General features: G+C 42.8%; 1 protein-coding gene across 3 annotated transcripts in view; it reads right to left on the bottom strand.

Moving 5' to 3' along the window:
- Positions 1 to 18143, bottom strand: part of sh3rf1 (SH3 domain containing ring finger 1) — a 166164-nt gene that overhangs the window by 34212 nt on the left and 113809 nt on the right. For all 3 annotated transcript variants that reach the window (XM_043703587.2, XM_043703578.2, XM_043703596.2), the window contains exon 6: positions 9182 to 9289. In XM_043703587.2, the coding sequence (XP_043559522.2) occupies positions 9182 to 9289 (108 nt within the window). The remainder of the gene's footprint in view (positions 1 to 9181; positions 9290 to 18143) is intronic.

Raw genomic sequence — 18143 nt, 5'->3', positions numbered from 1 at the left:
CCCGTTGTGGCGACGCTGCGGGGAATAAAATGCCCATATTCTAGCAGACTCGCCTCTTGGTCGTTTGTTCTGTGTCAGACTACTCTCCTACGAACCTGACCTTGAGAATTTTTTAAAACATTTGGCGTAGTCGGCAGGATCAATCGCAATTGAGGAGAGATTTTGATACAGAACAATGTTTTGGAAAAAGACTAAGAAACCAGAAGAACAAACTGTGGAGGTCCCGACCGTCCCGGGATGGCATGGATGTGGGCATGTACGTGGCAGTTTGTTTGAGAGAGGATCCCAGTCCTGCCGAAGAACCCCTTGCCTGGGGTACAGCGGAGGATGTGGGCATGTCCAAAAAGCTGAAGCGGAGTTAACAGAATTGAATGGGATTGAACCGAACTGAACTGAGTGGAACTGAAGTGAATCAAATTGAACGGAACAAAATGGAACTGAGCTAAATTGAATTGAAATGGACGGAACTGAATTGAACACAATTGAATTGAACTGAACAGACCTGAACTGAGCTGAATTGAACTACACTGAATTGACTGAACTGAAATTAACTGAAACGAATTGAACTGAATTAAGCATAATGTAACACATGTATTGGGCCAAGCAGTGGAATGTGGTGAAACGGTTAAAAATTATGTCCCAATACATGTGTGAATCTAACCGGAATGGAGGTGTTGCTTAGTCCCGTGTGAATCTTATTACACACCTCCCCGTGTGAATCTTCTTATCTGTATGTAACCAGAATGGAATGTGTTTTTTAGCCTTGCTCTGCTGTTCACATGAATGTTTATATCTGGAAAAGAGTATATCAGCTGGAAAAGTCTCCAGTTCGGTGAGTCTGCTCCGGGGTTACGTTTAACCGCCGAGCGTGGGTTGTTGGCAACCGCTCTACGAGAACTGACGGCTCCCAGTTCCGGTAACATGTAGAGTGAGTATAAGCCAGACCCGTTGTGGCGACGCTGCGGGGAATAAAATGCCCATATTCTAGCAGACTCGCCTCTTGGTCGTTTGTTCTGTGTCAGACTACTCTCCTACGAACCTAACCTTGAGAATTTTTTAAAACACCACCTATCATGGCTGAATTCAAGTCCACCAACACCTAGGGCTCTGGCTTACTTGTTCACCGGTGTTAGCCCTATAACAATGTCTGCCCTATCACTTTTTAATAAAATCACAGAATGATACAGCACGGGAGGCAGCCATTTGACATATTCTGCCTCTTTGGTGGAGCTTCCCTGCACTTTCTGCATTGTCTTGTCATTTATTTTCCTCAAATAATTCATCCAACTCCCTTTTTAAAGTTAATTACAATATGTCAGACAGCCCAAGCACTGCAGCAAGACGAGACGACAGCTCATCATCATCATCCTCCCCAGGGCAATTTAGGGGAGGTAATGCATTGTGATAATGTCACTGGACTAGTAATCCAGAAACCCAGTACAATCCTTTGGGGACATGGCTTCAAATCCTACCATGACAGAGAATGAAATTTAAACTGAAGGTTAATCTGGAATAAGAAATGCTGGTCTAATCACCATTAACTGTCACAAATAAACATCTGGTTCACTGAGGTCCTTTAGAGAAGGAAATGTGCCATGCTCACCTGGTCTGGCCTATACGTGACCTCTGCAAGGTTGTTGACTCTTAACTACCCCATGGGTACTTAGAGACAATCAATAAATGCTTCATTTTGCTGGTGACATCCATATCCCATTAACAAAAAAAAATTCATAGAATAAAATTCCTACAGTGAGGAAGGATGCCATTTAGCCCATCAAGCTCACACAGATCATCCTAACCTCATTCCACCCAGACTCCACCCCCCCCACCCAAAACCAAAATCTCTGTAACCCTGCATTTTCCACATCCAATCCATCTAACCTGCACATCTTTGGACTATGGGAGGAAACGTTGGGGGGGGGGGGGCAATGTGCAAACTCCACACAGTCGCCTCAGGGTGGAATTGAACCCCGGCCCCTGGCACTGTGAGACAGCAGTGCTAACCACTGTGCCACCGTGCCATGTCCAGATCACAACACGATGCTGTGTAAAGAAATGTTTTCTCATGCCGTCTCTACTCTGTTTGCCAAATCATCTGCACATTTAGGGAATCCAATGGAAGTTGAAAAGGAGGAGGGAGAGGAGCAACATTACCACCAAGGACCCCGTCACAATTCCTCACCGTACTTTGGCATGAATTACCATGCAAAAACAGAGGAGGTCAGATGGAAGCAAAAAAGGACTGAGGTCTTTCAAATGATAAGTCAAGCTAATACTTCTGCCTTTTGTCTTTATTGCTGTGAACATGAAGAATTTCTGATTCTTTATGTGATTCAAATATAGTGTACAAAAGTAAACCCTGGAAATTCCTACATTACAATTGACACAAAGTTCAGGAACATAGTCACTGAGACAAACTATTATTTTGGCACTTCAAACACATTTGCAAAAGCAATTTAAATTAAATCTTGCCTTCTCAACAATTCCCAGGAGCAGTGACAAGTCTGTCACTTCAAACACTGTCATATTTCTCCCACTTCAGTTGTTGCAATGCTTCAGTCCTATTTACCCACAGACACTATGACAATCAACTAGTCAGAAGGCTTCAATTTAATACCTTTTCACAATGATATATGTTTAAACCTGACAGAGCTCGGAATACTTGCTGTCTAATTAGGTTACCCTTTAATCAGGCATTGCTTGTTAAAAACACCTGGGTGTCTTGCTGATCAGCTGACTGCAGCTTATCATTAGAAAGCTGGAGCATTAACTGTGAACACAGGATGTAATCTAGTTAAATATTTATCCTACCTCTTCAGTGAGTGCTGGCAGCTGGTGGCTGGTTCACATGACTCTCCACTCTGCCCACTCCAAAGGCAGTTCATGCTTAGCTGAATCTTTCAGTCAACCGTAACTTAAATTCATGCCAAAACTCAAAAATTTTACTTTAGAAAGAAGTATGAAATAAACTAATTAGGACCTCATTTGAGGTGAGATTCATCAGCATATCTTAAGGCAGAGGAAATAGAAGGCTGTAGAAACAGTAAAAGGCAGAGGTGAGAGGAAAAAAAATCAAGGGCAAAGGATATAATGAGTACAATGATAAGAAGTGTATAAAACTAAAGCAAGGAATCAGATTAAGAAAGTGACTAGCAGAAATGATCCGAAATGGGTTTCTTACAGGTGAAGTGCTGAGAAGTATAATGCATGCACTTCTTGGAATCAGTGCACTTGCAATTGGTGTCAGCCCATCCCTAAAGGCAATGAAAAGTTGAAGCAGGAAAGAGAAAAATCAGATGGATCAGGTAAGGTCAGGAATGGGAAATTTGAAACCTAGCGAATAAAGTCATTGATGCACTACTAATTGCAGAAAAGGTGCATTCCAACAGACCTGAAATAAAGTCTACTTGGCATAACATAGATGTAACAAGGATCCACGTGAAGTCACACAGTTCTAAACAGTGGATGCCAGTGAGCAGAGCTGAAGGAGAATCGATCCATTGTTCATCTCATGTTATATGACCAAGTGTATCGTGCCAAACCCTCCCTTATTTCCAAAAGGACTTGCCTGCTCTGACACCTACTCTCTTTTCATTAGTACAAGATATATCACAATTGGCCATTCAGAAAGTGTCCAAGGTGTTCCCTGAGAACCCAAGATACCCAACCAGCCTCACCATAAATATACTCAAGGCTGGAGCACCTGCAACTCTGTGGAGTAGAAAATCCCAAAGATTCACAACTCCACAGTGGAAGACAAATCACAGATTAGGTGGTCTCTTTATTGAAGAAGATAAGGAATAGGAGGAATGCGCCATTTGGCACCTCCAACCTGTGTCACCATTCAGTAAGATTTTGGCTGATCGGATTGTGGCCTTCGCTCCACTTTTCTTTCTAACTCCCAAACACACTCACTGTCATCAATTGTAACTGAAATCTTCTTCAGCTGTTATTTTAGATTTGATTTCTACTCCCAATGCAACTTCTTTCCTTGGCCTTTCTAACTGTTGGAACAGCATCCAAACTGATCATTGGACATTTGGAATCTTGTGGCCTGAATACTGACTCCAATAATTTCCAATCTTAACTTTAGCTCTGATTTTTTTTTTGATGGGATTTTGGTGACTGTACATTGGTCTCCAGAGTCAGTTTGTTCAGCTCCTATGTATGACCAACTCTGCTATTCACATATTTTCTGCCTCATTTATTTAGTTTCTCTCAATATCCTTTATCCCATCATTTCAGGTGATATTATGTTAGTCATTTTAGCATTACCTTGACTCATGAAGCAATTTTGTTTTTTTGAACATATTCATGAAATTCCTTCCATCTCCCATTTGTCTTAATTGTTACTTATAGGTTATATTTTCTAGTTGAGGGGACGAAATTGCAGGAATTTGGAGACACTTTGCATCATAAACCAGGGTTAACGTTTTGAGTCCATCGTCCTTCACTTTTTACCTCAGATGCTGCCTGATCTGCTGCGCATCACCAGAATCTCTGTTTGTTTCATATTTCCAGGATCCGCAGTTCTTAAAAATAAAGACAAAGAACTGCAGATCCTGGAATCTTAAAAATAAAGATTCTGAAGTGATTTGATAGGGTCACTGCTAAGAGTTTGTTTCTGTTGATCAGATAATCTAAATTGCTGGGACACATTCTCAGGATAAGGGAGTAATCATTTCCAACTGAGACAAAGAGGAATTATTTCACAAGTTGTGAATCTTGGAAATTCTCTACTCCACAAAGTTGCAGATGCTTCAACCTTGGATATATTCATGGCTGGGATGGATGGGTATTTTGGGTTCTCAGGGAACAGGGATATGGGGAGCTGGCAGGAAAGTGGAGTTGAAGCTCAACATCAGCTGCAAAGGTGGAGGAGGATCAATTTCCTACTCCTGCTATATATTGTGTTATAGCTACATTGTTAACTCATCTGCCTGACCTGCTGAGTGTTTCCAACATTTTAGTTTTGTTTCTTCAGGATTAGGATTAAAATTATAAGAGATTCCGTTTAAAAAGACTGAACTTGTATGCGACATGGTCGCTCAATGGTTAGTACTGCTGCTTCACAGCGCCAGAGACCCGGAGTTCACTTCTCACCTTGGGTGACAGTCTATATGAATTTTGCACGTTCTCCCCAAGTCTATATGATGCTCCAGTTTCCTTCCATAGTCCAAAGATGTGCAGGTTAGGTCAACTGGCAATGCAAAATTGCCCATGATGTCCAGGCATGTGCAGGCTATTGGATAGGCCACGGTAAATGCAGGGTTATGGGGATAAGGCAGGGAGCTGGGTCTGGATGGGAAGCTCTTCAGAGGGTTAGTGCAAACATTATGGGCCAAATGGCCTTTTCCCAACACTGTAGAGATTATATGACAGTGCTGAATATAGTCATGCAAATGAATCATGAGAAATACCATCTACAGACAGAAACAAGGACAGAGGTAAGGAGAACGGTGAGACAGCATAAAATAAGCTTTTGCCAGTAATGCGAGCAGAAATAGAAGCGGTTTGTATAAATCAATCATGAAAATCAATTAGCTAAGCCGAGACCACAAAAAGTAACATCAGACTATTATGGTAGAGAAGGAAATAGCAGTTGCTTAATGAATACATTGCTTCAATGTCTGCACAGATTGAATGAAATCTTCAAAAGGCATAAGGACTAGAAGTGAAACAGGAACTGATAAATGCACACATTAATAAGGAAATGACTATTAATGGGTACGAAGCATTAACTTTTGATGTCCTGTACCATAGAGTACAGAAGTAAAAACAGCCGAGAGACAAGGAAGAACACTTAGGTTTATTACATGATAGCTATTGGTTTCTCACAGCCAGAATGTGGGAAATGCAACAGCACTTAACACAGCAAGGTCCATTAACAGCCACAATCATGACTAGATAACTTATCTATATCTCAAGATAAGGTGAATGGCAGGTGTCTTTTCCGTCAGGTTGGGGATTTCAAGACTAGACGACATATTTTTAATGCGAGTGGTGAAAGATTTAATAGGACACCGTCGCAAGTTTTTTTTTTATGGAGAGTGGGTCGTGTGTGGAGTGAGCTTCCAGATGAAGTGGTGGTTGTGGGTACAATTACAATAATTAAAAGACATTTCGATAAGTACATGAATAGGAAAGATTTGGAGGGATATGAGCCAAGTACAGGCAGGTGAGACAAGTTTAGTTTGGGATTATGGTTAGCATGGACTGGGTGGACTGAAAGGTCTATTTCTATGCCTTATGCTTTACGACTCTATAGCATCTCTGATCATGTAGCAACACTTATAAAATCATGAGAGGCAGAGATAAGGTGAATAGCCAAGGTCTTTTCCTCAGAGTAGAGAATATGGATTTAAAGTGAGAGGAGAAACACTTAAAAATGACCTGGGGTCAACTTTTTCACGCTGAGAGTGATATGTATATGGGACGAGCTGCCAGACGAAGTGGTAGGGATTTAAAAGACATTTGATAGGAAAAGACTAGAGGGATATGGGCCAAATGCAGGCAAATGGGGCTAGTTCAGTTTCGGAAAGCTGATTGGCCTGGACGAGTTGGGTCGAAGGGCCTGTTTCCATGCTCTTGGCCTCTATGACTCAATAACAGGTTGGATGGAAGGCTTTTTTTTCCTCCTCTTGTCCTCCCCTCACACAAGAAATAGACAATGCTTCACCAAGAGGTTACTGAAACAGAGACTGTCACATCATCCAAACGAAAACCACCCAAGTATTTAAGAAAATAGATTATGGTTTTTGTCAGGTTTTCCAATATCCTTCTATCAGTCTGCCAAACCCACATTTTCATGTATTCCTTCCCAAGGCTGGATAGCATGTGCTACGTAGGAGAAAAGTCTGAACAGTTTCCACATTTGTTGTTTCAGATGAATCATCAGTATCACTTTACAGGAAAAGGTCACCAACTCAGATTCTGGAGTGAGCTAATACTACCAATACACACCCAAATCAACAATGTCTGCAATATTTATCAGCTGGATGATGGCTGCATACCAAAAGACCTTCTACAGTACAACCTCGATTATCCAAACATCAATTATCTGAATTTCGGATTATCCAAACAAGGTCTTGGTGTGTAAAAATGGCATTAGGCAACTCAGCATTCAGTTATCAGTTAAACAGCATTATGGTGCGCATCGCCGGATAACAGAGGCACTCAAATTACCGCTTGTTTACGATCAGATCAGTTCGGAGTTAAACAGCATTATGGCGTGTATTGGCGGGTAACCGAGACATGTTTGGATAACCGACACTCATGAATTACTGCTTATTTACCATCAGATCAGTTATCAGAGCGATCAGTTATAGAATCATAGAGATGTACAGCATGGACAGGTTGGACCGAAGGATCTGTTTCCATGCTGACCAGATATCCCAACCCAGTCTAGTCCCACCTGCCAGCACCCGGCCATATCCCACCAAATCCTTCCTATTCATATACCCATCCAAATGCCTTTTAAATGTTGTAATTGTACCAGCCTCCACCACTTCCTCCGGCAGCTCATTCCATAGACGTACCACCCTCTGTGTGAAAAAGTTGGCCCTTAGGTTTTTTTTATATCTTTCCCCTCTCACCCTAAACCTATGCCCTCTAGTTCTGGACTCCACCACCCCAGGAAAAAGACTTTGTCTATTTATCCTATCCATGCCCCTCATAATTTTGTAAACCTCTATAAAGTCACCCCTCAGCGTCCAATGCTCCAGGGATGACAGCCCCAGGCTGTTCAGCCTCTCCCTGTAGCTCAGATCCTCCAACCCTGGCAAAACTCTTGTAAATCTTTTATGAACCATTTCAAGTTCCACAACATAGGAAGGAGACCAGAATTGCACGCAATATTCCAACAGTGGCCGAACCAATGTCCTGTACAGCTGCAACATGATCTCCCAACTCCTGTACTCAATACTCTGACCAATAAAGGAAAGCATATCAAACGCCTTCTTCACTATCCTATCTACCTGCAACTCCACTTTCAAGGAGCTATTAACCTGCACTCCAAGGTCTCTTTTTGTTCAGAAACACTCTCTAGGACCTTACCATTAAGTGTGTAACTCCTTCTAAGATTTGCTTTCCTAAAATGCAGCATCTCGCATTCATTTGAATTAAACTATATCTGCTAATTCTCAGCCCATTGGCCCATCTGATCAAGATCCTGTTGTAATCTGAGGTAACCTTTTTCGCTCTCCACTACACCTCCAATTTTGGTGTCATCTGCAAACTTACTAACTGTACCGAACAAAATACTCCCCACCCGTCTCATTCGGATAATCAAGGTTGTACTGTATATGGAGAAAGTGAGGACTGCAGATGCTGGAGATCAGAGCTGAAAATGTGTTGCTGGAAAAGCGCAGCAGGTCAGGCAGCATCCAAGGAACAGGAGAATCGACGTTTCGGGCATAAGCCCTGAAGAAGGGCTTATGCCCGAAATGTCGATTCTCCTGTTCCTTGGATGTTGTACTGTACTGTATATGGTCAATCAGAGAAGAGGTCATGGCCTCTTAGACATCCATTTCTCTTCTAGAACACCTGTAAATGAGCTACGAAGATGATGGGCAGTGACAATTTGGAGATAGTCACTGCAAGTCATGACTTCAGGAGTCCGAGGGGTCGAAGGACCATGAAACAGGCCGGCAGAAACAAAAAGCTAGCTAGCCGAGGGGTTCAAATAAAACAGGCCAATGAATTGTGCACCTTGTCAGCTCAACATCAAATTCAACATTGTCCTCGACAGTCAGAGTAAAGCTCCTGAACCACAGCTTAACACAGTTGTAAAAAGGAAAGCGGCCATAGTCATACTGGACCATATAGTCTCTCTCTCTCTCTCTCTCTCTCCTTAGAGATGGGATGGTATAGCGAGGGTCAGGGGAGAGGTTGTGAAGTAGAGTCCTTCATAGTAACCTCAGCTGGTGTAGGATTTGAATCAACTCATTTATCTTTTAACACCGTTGCCCACCACAGCACAAAGCATTATGCTATCAACCTGAGTACAGCAATCATTTATGGGGTCCTGCACTCTTCTTAAGAGACCATCTTAAATAGATTATTCACAATGAAAGACTTGTATCACAAAATCCAACATACCTCATCAAGACTTGATTCCATTAGATTGATCATTCTAATTTAGTACTTTATTACTTATTGATTCATTGCACATAACACTTACCCCAGGAGCAGAGTAGGTACCCTCCAGAGGGAAGGCACAGGGAGCTACTGTATTCACAGGACTGCTGGGAGGTGGTGTCACTATTAAACCGGTAGTACTAATGTGGACCTGTTAGTAGAGAGAGAGGGTGTTTTATATCAGACGAAGTATCACATTGCAACATCTGCAAATCACATCTCAAGATATCAATGATTTCAGTAACGTGCAAAGAGCAGATCTATTGGAAACAAAAACATTAGGATCATATTAATCCTTCCGCAACATTAAAACACCACCTAAAATTTACTTGGAGATACTGGCATGCTTAACAAATTCAACGAATTCTGAAAGAAATGGCTGAGAAGAAGCTCTGCTTAAGTAATAATTTCACGAGGAGGGCAGATAATCTCAAAACTAACCCTGAACAAAGCTCAAACTGTTCATCTTGCGTGGAAATTGCAATCCAAGAGCTGAGTGGACCATAGGTACACAAGTGATTCTATCATTGGAAACTAGAGCAACCTAAAATTCAAACATTTCTCTTTTTATTTAAACGTACATTTTTCTACCATCAGAAAAGCTGGAATTGATAAATAGACCATTGGGAGTCTCATTTGGAAAGTAGAGGTAATTTTTTCAGCCTCATATGATACAGTTTTAAAAGGAACCTACTCCTATCCTTCCACTTCAAAGCTATTCCAATTTGGAGGGGATCAAGTCTTGCAAACTCCAATTGAATCCAGTTTGTGACAAAAGACAAAAAGCTACAATTCAGACTTTTTGTAGTCTTTAGAGCCAAGCTCAATATTTGAGAGCAGGAGGAATAAGACAGAAACATTCCCATATTCAAGAACTCAAAAACCATAGTTTCTAACTTGGAAGAATCTGTTGGTGATACAGTCAAACTGACAAATTCAGAAATGGATAATTAAAACATGGCAATTCACTTTTAAGAACTCAAAATTAGGGATTTTGCTTCATGAAACCTGGTGCATAAATGTGTTGAAATAACAAATTTTAGAGAACTATACCTTAAGTTTTACCTTGCATATGCCATGATGATTATCATTATCTTAATAAACAATGATTTGGCAGTACAGAAAGCAAAGACACAGGTTGTTGAAGTTTTTTGTCTTGCACCCATCAGCACCCTTTGCAGAAGTACCATTTTAAGGGAGAAACATAACATTTATACTGCAGACAGTGATACTTGTTTGGCAAATCGACTCTAATTGATAGAGGCATTACCACGAAGGATGTGCCAGTTAATGATGACTGACAGTTAACTGTCGGGCTTTGTTTACATTTTAAACCAAGTTGATTCCGATTTCTCAAGACAGTGCCCTGAGATATTATCCAGGAGGAGGGGAGTAAAAATTAGAGAAGTCCAATTAAGATCATAAACAATGAGTTGCTTTATTTTGGGCACTTTTGATTCCTTGCAACCTTTTACTGACGTTGTAAGGTTGTGGATATGCCAATTTTTACACTTTTATTCACTGTTTGATGATTTGCCGTATTATTATCTCTGAATTAAGTATTGCCTTTCTTTCAACAGGAAACTGAACATCCATTCGTACACCGTACAGACAAACTGGAACCATTCTCCTACAAGTGCTCGAGCCAGCAGCTGTGTGAAGTCTTTTCCCTTTTCAGTCCATAATCAGAAATACACAAAATCTTAATAGCAAATCCCTAATAGCAAAATCTCTACAGGTCTCGCGGGTGAGCAGATCAGAGAGAAAGGTGAAAGAGAGTAACCAGCTATTAGCAAAACAAAACCAAAAGAACAGTGGATGCTGGAAATTGGAGAAAAAAAACAGAAATTGTTTGCAGTAATTTAGATTAGATTAGATTACTTTAGATTAGATTATTTTAGATTAGATTACTTACAGTGTGGAAACAGGCCCTTCGGCCCAACAAGTCCACACCGACCCGCCGAAGCGCAACCCACCCATACCCCTACATTTACCCCTTTACCTAACACTATGGGCAATTTAGCATGGCCAATTCACCTGACCTGCACATCTTTGGACTGTGGGAGGAAACCGGAGCACCCGGAGGAAACCCACGCAGACATGGGGAGAACGTGCAAACTGCACATAGTCGGTCGCCTGAGTCGGGAATTGAACCCGGGTCTCTGGTGCTGTGAGGCAGCAGTGCTAATCACTGTGCCACCGTGCCACCCTACTAACTACAGAGTAATACTAACTCTGTGGAGAAAAATCAGATGCTGCTAGACCTGTAGAGATTTTGCTATTAGGGATTTGCTATTACTGCTCACTGCTGCCACTGTGCATTGGTAATGGAGGACAGAATATTAAGATTGGTGGAGGAACTGCTGAGCATGCAGGGTGCTTTGCTTTAGATGATATTGAGCCTCTTGAGTGCACATGGGCTGCACTCAATCAGGCAACAGCGTATTCCATTATACTCTTGTTTTTTGCCTTGCATACACTGGACAAGCTTTGGGGGAATCAGAGAGGCTTTTTCACTATCAATTTCCTAGTCTGAGATTGGCTCCAGAAAACATATTTGTACGGTGGGTCGAATTCTGTTTCTAATCGATGTTAACCCCTGGAATATTGATATGAGAGGATTCAGTGACGGTAATGACATTGGATGTCCAAGGACTGATGGTCAGATTTCCTTTTTGTTCAAGATGGTCATTGTTGGACACAATGATAAGTTGCCACTTATCAGCTCAAGCTTGAATCTTGTGCACATCTTGCTGCATGTGGAAACCTGCATACTCTACTAAACACGATGCAAACCCTCTCATTTTGGCCTTATAATGAAGTGAGGGGAATTTATGAAGCAGCTGAAGATGACTTCTGAAAAAGTCAGATTGGATCCAAATTATCACCCGACGGGAAAAAATAATTTTGCAAATACAGATAGACGTGAGTTGCAGTGCCAATCGCTGGGCAATTCCATTGTTGTGGATTTATCCTTCATCATAATTTCAGATATTCCTAACTCAAGACACAAAGTGCTCAGTTCTGTCATGTCCTTAAAGAGAGAATTAGCATATCTTTCTGTTTTATTTCAGCTGAAGGACACTGCCCAGAGGAATTCTTAGTGATGTCCTGGGAGGTGAGAGAATTGGTCTCCATCTTCCTGTGTGTTAAGTATGACCCCAACCAATGAAGTACTTTGTTCCCAATTCTTATTGACTTCAGTTTTGTTAGCTCTTCTTGATACCATATTCAGTCAAATACAGTGGCTTCCACCAAATCAATTCAGCTCTTTTGGCTATTTGGATCAAGGCTGCAACAAGGTTATAAACCTAGCAGCCCTGGCAGAAGCCACACGGAGTCATTGTGAATTAGCGCTCACAAAATGCTATTTCAATAACACCTTCTTTCATGTTGCTAATGAGAGAAGAAGAATTGGATAGTAAGACTGGGACTGCCATAGTGTTAAAGGTTTAGATGGAGAGGAATTTGTTAAGTGTGTACAAGACAATTTTCTGATTCAGTATGTGGATGTACCTACTAGAGAAGGTGCAAAACTTGACCTACTCTTGGGAAATAAGGCAAGGCAGGTGACTGAGGTGTCAGTGGGGGAGCACTTTGGGGCCAGCGACCATAATTCTATTTGTTTTACAATTGTGATGGAAAAGTATAGACCAGATCTAAAAGTTGAAGTTCCAAATTGGAGAAAGGCCAATTTTGACAGTATTAGGCAAGAACTTTCAAAAGCTGATTGGAGGCAGATGTTCGCAGGTAAAGGGATGGCTGGAAAATGGAAAGCCTTCAGAAATGAGATAACAAGAATCCAGAGAAAGTATATTCCTGTCAGGGTGAAAGGGAAGGCTGGTAGGGACAGGGAATGCTGGATGACTAAAGATATTGAGGGTTTGGATAAGAAAAAGAAGCATATGTCAGGTATAGACAAGATAGATCGAGTGAATCCTTAGAAGAGTATAAAGAAAGTAGGAGTATACTTAAAAGGGAAATCAGGAGGGCAAAACGGGGACATGAGATAGCTTTGGCAAATAGAATTAAGGAGAATCCAAAGGGTTTTTACAAATATATTAAGGATGAAAGGGTAACGAGGAAGAGAATTGGGCCCCTCAAAGATCAGCAAGGTGGCCTTTGTGTGGAGCCACAGAAAATGGGGGAGATACTAAATGAATATTTTGAATCAGTATTTACTGTGGAAAAGGATATGGAAGATATAGACTGTAGGGAAATAGATGGTGACATATTGCAAAATGTCCAGATTACAGAGGAGGAAGTGCTGGATGTCTTGAAATGGTTAAAAGTGGATAAATCCCCAGGGTCTGATCAGGTGTACCCGAGAACTCTGTGGGAAGCTACAGAAGTGATTGCTGGGCCTCTTGCTGAGATATTTGTATCATCGATAGTCACAGGTAAGGTGCTGGAAGACTGGAGGTTGGCAAACGTGGTGCCACTGTTTAAGAAGGGCGGTAAAGACAAGTCAGGGAACTATAGACTGGTGAGCCTGACCTCGGTGGTGGGCAAGTTGTTGGAGGGAATCTTGAGGGACAGGATGCACATGTATTTGGAAAGGCAAGGACTGATTAGGGATAGTCAACATGGCTTTGTGCGTGGGAAATCATGTCTCACAAACTTGATTGAGTTTTTTGAAGAAGTAACAAAGAAGATTGATAAGGGCAGAGCAGTAGATGTGATCTATATGGACTTCAGTAAGGCGTTCGACAAGGGAGACTGATTAGCAAGGTTAGATCTCATGGAATACAGGGAGAACTAGCTATTTGGATACAGAACTGGCTAAAAGGCAGAAGACAGAGGTTGGTGGTGGAGGGTTGTTTTTCAGACTGGAGGCCTGTGACCACTGGAGTGCCACAAGGATTGGTGCTGAGTCCTCTACTTTTTGTCATTTACATAAATGATTTGGATGCGAGCATAAGAGGTACAGTTAGTAAGTTTGCAGATGACACCAAAATTGGAGGTATAGTGGAAAGCGAAGAGAGTTATCTCAGATTACAACAGGATCTGGATCAGATGGGCCAATGGGCTGAGAAGTGGCAAATGGAGTTTAATTCAGATAAATGCGAAGTGCTAAATTTTGGTAAAGCAAATCTTAGCAGGACTTATACACTTAATGGTAAGGTCTTCGGGATTGTTGCTGAACAAAGAGACTTTGGAGTGCAGGTTCATAGCTCCTTGAAAGTGGAGTCGCAGGTAGATAGGATAGTGAAGGCGGCGTTTGGTCTGCTTTCCTTTATTGGTCAGAGTATTGAGTACAGGAGTTGGGAGGTCATGTTGCGGCTGTACAGGACATTGGTCAGGCCACTGTTGGAATATTGCATGCAATTCTGGTCTCCTTCCTATCGGAAAGATGTTGTGAAACTTGAAAGGGTTCAGAAAAGATTTACAAGGATGTTGCCAGGGTTGGAGGATCTGAGCTACAGGGAGAGGCTGTACAGCCTGGGGCTGTTTTCCCTGGAGCGTCGGAGACTGAGGGGTGACCTTATAGAGGTTTACAAAATTATGAGGGGCATGGATAGGATAAATAGGCAAAGTCTTTTCCCTGGGGTCGGGGGGTCCAGAACTACAGGGCATAGGTTTAGGGTGAGAGGGGAAAGATATAAAAGAGACCTAAGGGGCAACGTTTTCACGCAGAGGGTGGTATGTGTATTGAATGAGCTGCCAGAGGAAGTGGTGGAAGCTGGTACAATTGCAACTTTTAAGAGGCATTTGGATGGGTATATGAAATAGGAAGGGTTTGGAGGGATATTGGCCGGGTGCTGGTAGGTGGGACTAGATTGGGTTGGGATGTCTGGTCGGCATGGACGGGTTACCGAAGGGTCTGTTTCCATGCCGTACATCTCTATGACTAAGTGGCCAGATTAAATAGTCCTGCTCCTTGTCAACAAGATATATGCAAACAATTATCCCCATTGTCAAACAACTGTTCCATAGACAGTTCCATATACAGAAGGGAAAGGTGGAGAAGAGCAGAGCAATAGTTATTGGGGACTCGATAGTTCGGGGCACAGATAGGCGGTTTTGTGGGGGCGATAGAGACTCACGTTTGGTATGTTGCCTCTCAGGTGCAAGGGTACGTGATGTCTCTGATCGTGTTTTCCGGGTCCTTAAGAGGGAGGGGGAGCAGCCCAAAGTCGTGGTCCACATTGGCACCAATGACATAGGTAGGAGGAGGGCTGAGGATGTTAGGCAGGCTTTCAGGGAGCAAGGTTGGAAGCTCAGAGTTAGAACAAACAGAGATGTTGTCTCTGGTTTGTTACCCGTGCCACGTGATAGAGAGTCGAGGAATAGGGAGAGAGAACAGTTAAATGCGTGGCTACAGGGATGGTGCAGGAGGGAGGGATTCCGGTATCTGGATAACTGGGGTTCTTTCTGGGGAAGGTGGGAACTCTATAAACAGGATGGTCTACACCTGAACCTGAGGGGCACCAGTATCCTTGGGGGGAGGTTTGCTAGTGCTCTTGGGGGGGGTTTAAACTAACTCTGCAGGGGAATGGGAACCGAGACTGTAGCTTTAGGGTGCAGGACCTGGAGTGTAGGGAGGTTAGGAACATGGCATCAGTCTCAAAGGAGGGTGCCTGTAAACAGGAAAGTGGCTTGAAGTGTGTATACTTCAATGCAAGAAGTATACGAAATAAGGTAGGTGAACTTGCAGCGTGGGTTGGTACCTGGGATTTCGATGTTGTGGCTATTACGGAGACATGGGTAGAACAGGGACAGGATTGGCTGTTGCAGGTTCCAGGGTTTAAGTGTTTTAGTAGGGTCAGAGGTGGGGGTAAAAGAGGGGGAGGTGTGGCATTGCTTGTCAAAGATAGTATTACAGCGGTGGAAAGGACGATGGATGAAGACTCGCCATCTGAGGTAGTTTGGGCTGAGGTTAGGAATAAGAAAGGTGAGGTCACCCTGTTAGGAGTTTTCTACAGGCCTCCTAATAGTCCTAGAGATGTAGAAGAAAGAATTGCGAGGATGATTCAGGAGAAGAGTGAAAGTAATAGAGTGGTTGTTATGGGGGACTTTAACTTTCCAGATATTGACTGGGAAAGCTATAGCTCAAGTTCGTTAGATGGGTCGGTGTTTGTCCAATGTGTGCAGGAGGGTTTCCTGACACAATATGTAGACAGGCCAACAAGAGGTGAGGCCATACTGGATTTGGTTCTGGGTAACGAACCAGGCCAGGTGTTAGAATTAGAGGTAGGTGAGCACTTTGGGGATAGTGACCACAATTCGGTGACTTTTACTCTAGTGATGGAGAGGGATAAGTGTGCACTACAGGGCAAGAGTTATAGCTGGGGGCAGGGAAATTATGATGCGGTGAGGCACGACTTAGGATGCGTGGCTTGGAAAAGTAGGCTTCAAGGGAAGGGCGCAATTGATATGTGGAGCTTGTTCAAGGAGCAACTGTTGAGTGTCCTTGATAAGTATGTACCTGTCAGGCAGGGAGGAAAGGGTCGTGTGAGGGAGCCGTGGTTTAAGAAGGAATTGGAATCCCTTGTTAAAGGCAAGAGGGCGGCCTATGTAAAGATGAGGCGTAAAGGTTCAATTGGGGCGATTGAGAGTTATAAGGTAGCCAGGAAGGATCTGAAGAGAGAGCTAAGAGCAGCAAGGAGGGGACACGAAAGGTCCTTAGGGTTTTCCCTAATCCTACCAATTAAGGCTTTCTATAGGTATGTCAGAAATAAAAGAATGGCTAGGGTAGGAATAGGTCCAGTCAAGGATAGTAGTGGGAAGTTGCGTGTGGAGGCTGAAGAGACACTGAATGAATACTTCTCGTCAGTATTCACTCAGGAACAGGACATTGTTGACGATGTGAATACTGAGTCACAATTAATTAGAATGGACGGCTTTGAGGTATGTAGGGAAGAGGTGTTGGAAATTCTGTAAAAGGTTGAAAATAGGTAAGTTCCCTGGGCCTGATGGCATTTATCCTAGGATTCTCTGGGAAGCAAGGGAGGAGATTGCAGAGCCATTGGCCTTGATTTTTATGTCCTTGTTGTCTACAGGAATAGTGCCAGAAGACTGGAGGATAGCAAATGTGGTTCCCTTGTTCAAGAAGGGGAGTAGGGATAACTCTAGTAACTATATGCATGTGAGTCTCACTTCTGTTGTGGGCAAAGTCTTAGAGAGAATTGTAAGGGATAGGATTTATGAACATCTGCATAGGAATAATGTGATCAAGGATAGTCAGCATGGTTTTGTGAAGGGCAGGTCATGCCTCACAAACCTTATTGAATTCTTTGAGAAGGTGACTAAGGAGGTAGACGAGGGTAAAGCGGTAGATGTGGTGTGTATGGATTTTAGCCATAAGGTTTGATAAGGTTCCCCATGGTAGGCTACTGCAAAAAATACAGAGGTATGGCATTGAGGGTGAGTTGGAGGTTTGGATTAGGAATTGGCTGGCTGGAAGAAGACAGAGGGTAGTAGTTGATGGCAAAGGTTCATCTTGGAGTGCCGTCACTAGCGGTGTTCCGCAAGGATCTGTTTTGGGACCATTGCTGTTTGTCATTTTTATAAATGACCTGGAGGAGGGGTTAGAAGGTTGGGTGAGCAAGTTTGTGGATGATACGAAAGTCGGTGGAGTTGTTGACAGTGAGGAAGGATGTGTCAGGTTACAGCGGGATATAGATAAGCTGCAGAACTGGGCAGAAAGGTGGCAAGTGGAGTTCAATGTAGGTAAGTGTGAGGTGATTCACTTTGGTAAGAGTAACAAAAAGATGGGGTACTGGGCTAATGGTCGGATACTTGGTAGTGTGGATGAGCAGAGGGATCTTGGTGTCCATGTACGCAGATCTCTGAAAGTTGTCACCCAGGTAAATAGTGCGGTGAAGAAGACATATGGCGTACTGGCTTTTATTGGTAGAGAGGAATTGAGTTCCGGAGTCCTGAGGTCATGTTGCAGTTGTATAAGACTCTGGTGTGGCCGCATCTGGAGTATTGTGTGCAGTTTTGGTCGCCATACTATAGGAAGGATGTGGAGGCGTTGGAACGGGTGCAGAGGAGGTTTA

The sequence above is a fragment of the Chiloscyllium plagiosum genome, unplaced genomic scaffold, assembly GCF_037043375.1.
Source record: "Chiloscyllium plagiosum isolate Xiang-an unplaced genomic scaffold, Cpla_swu_hap1 HiC_scaffold_2, whole genome shotgun sequence".
In the NCBI taxonomy this organism is placed as follows: domain Eukaryota; kingdom Metazoa; phylum Chordata; class Chondrichthyes; order Orectolobiformes; family Hemiscylliidae; genus Chiloscyllium; species Chiloscyllium plagiosum.
This window is presented reverse-complemented; position numbering and strand designations above follow the sequence as displayed.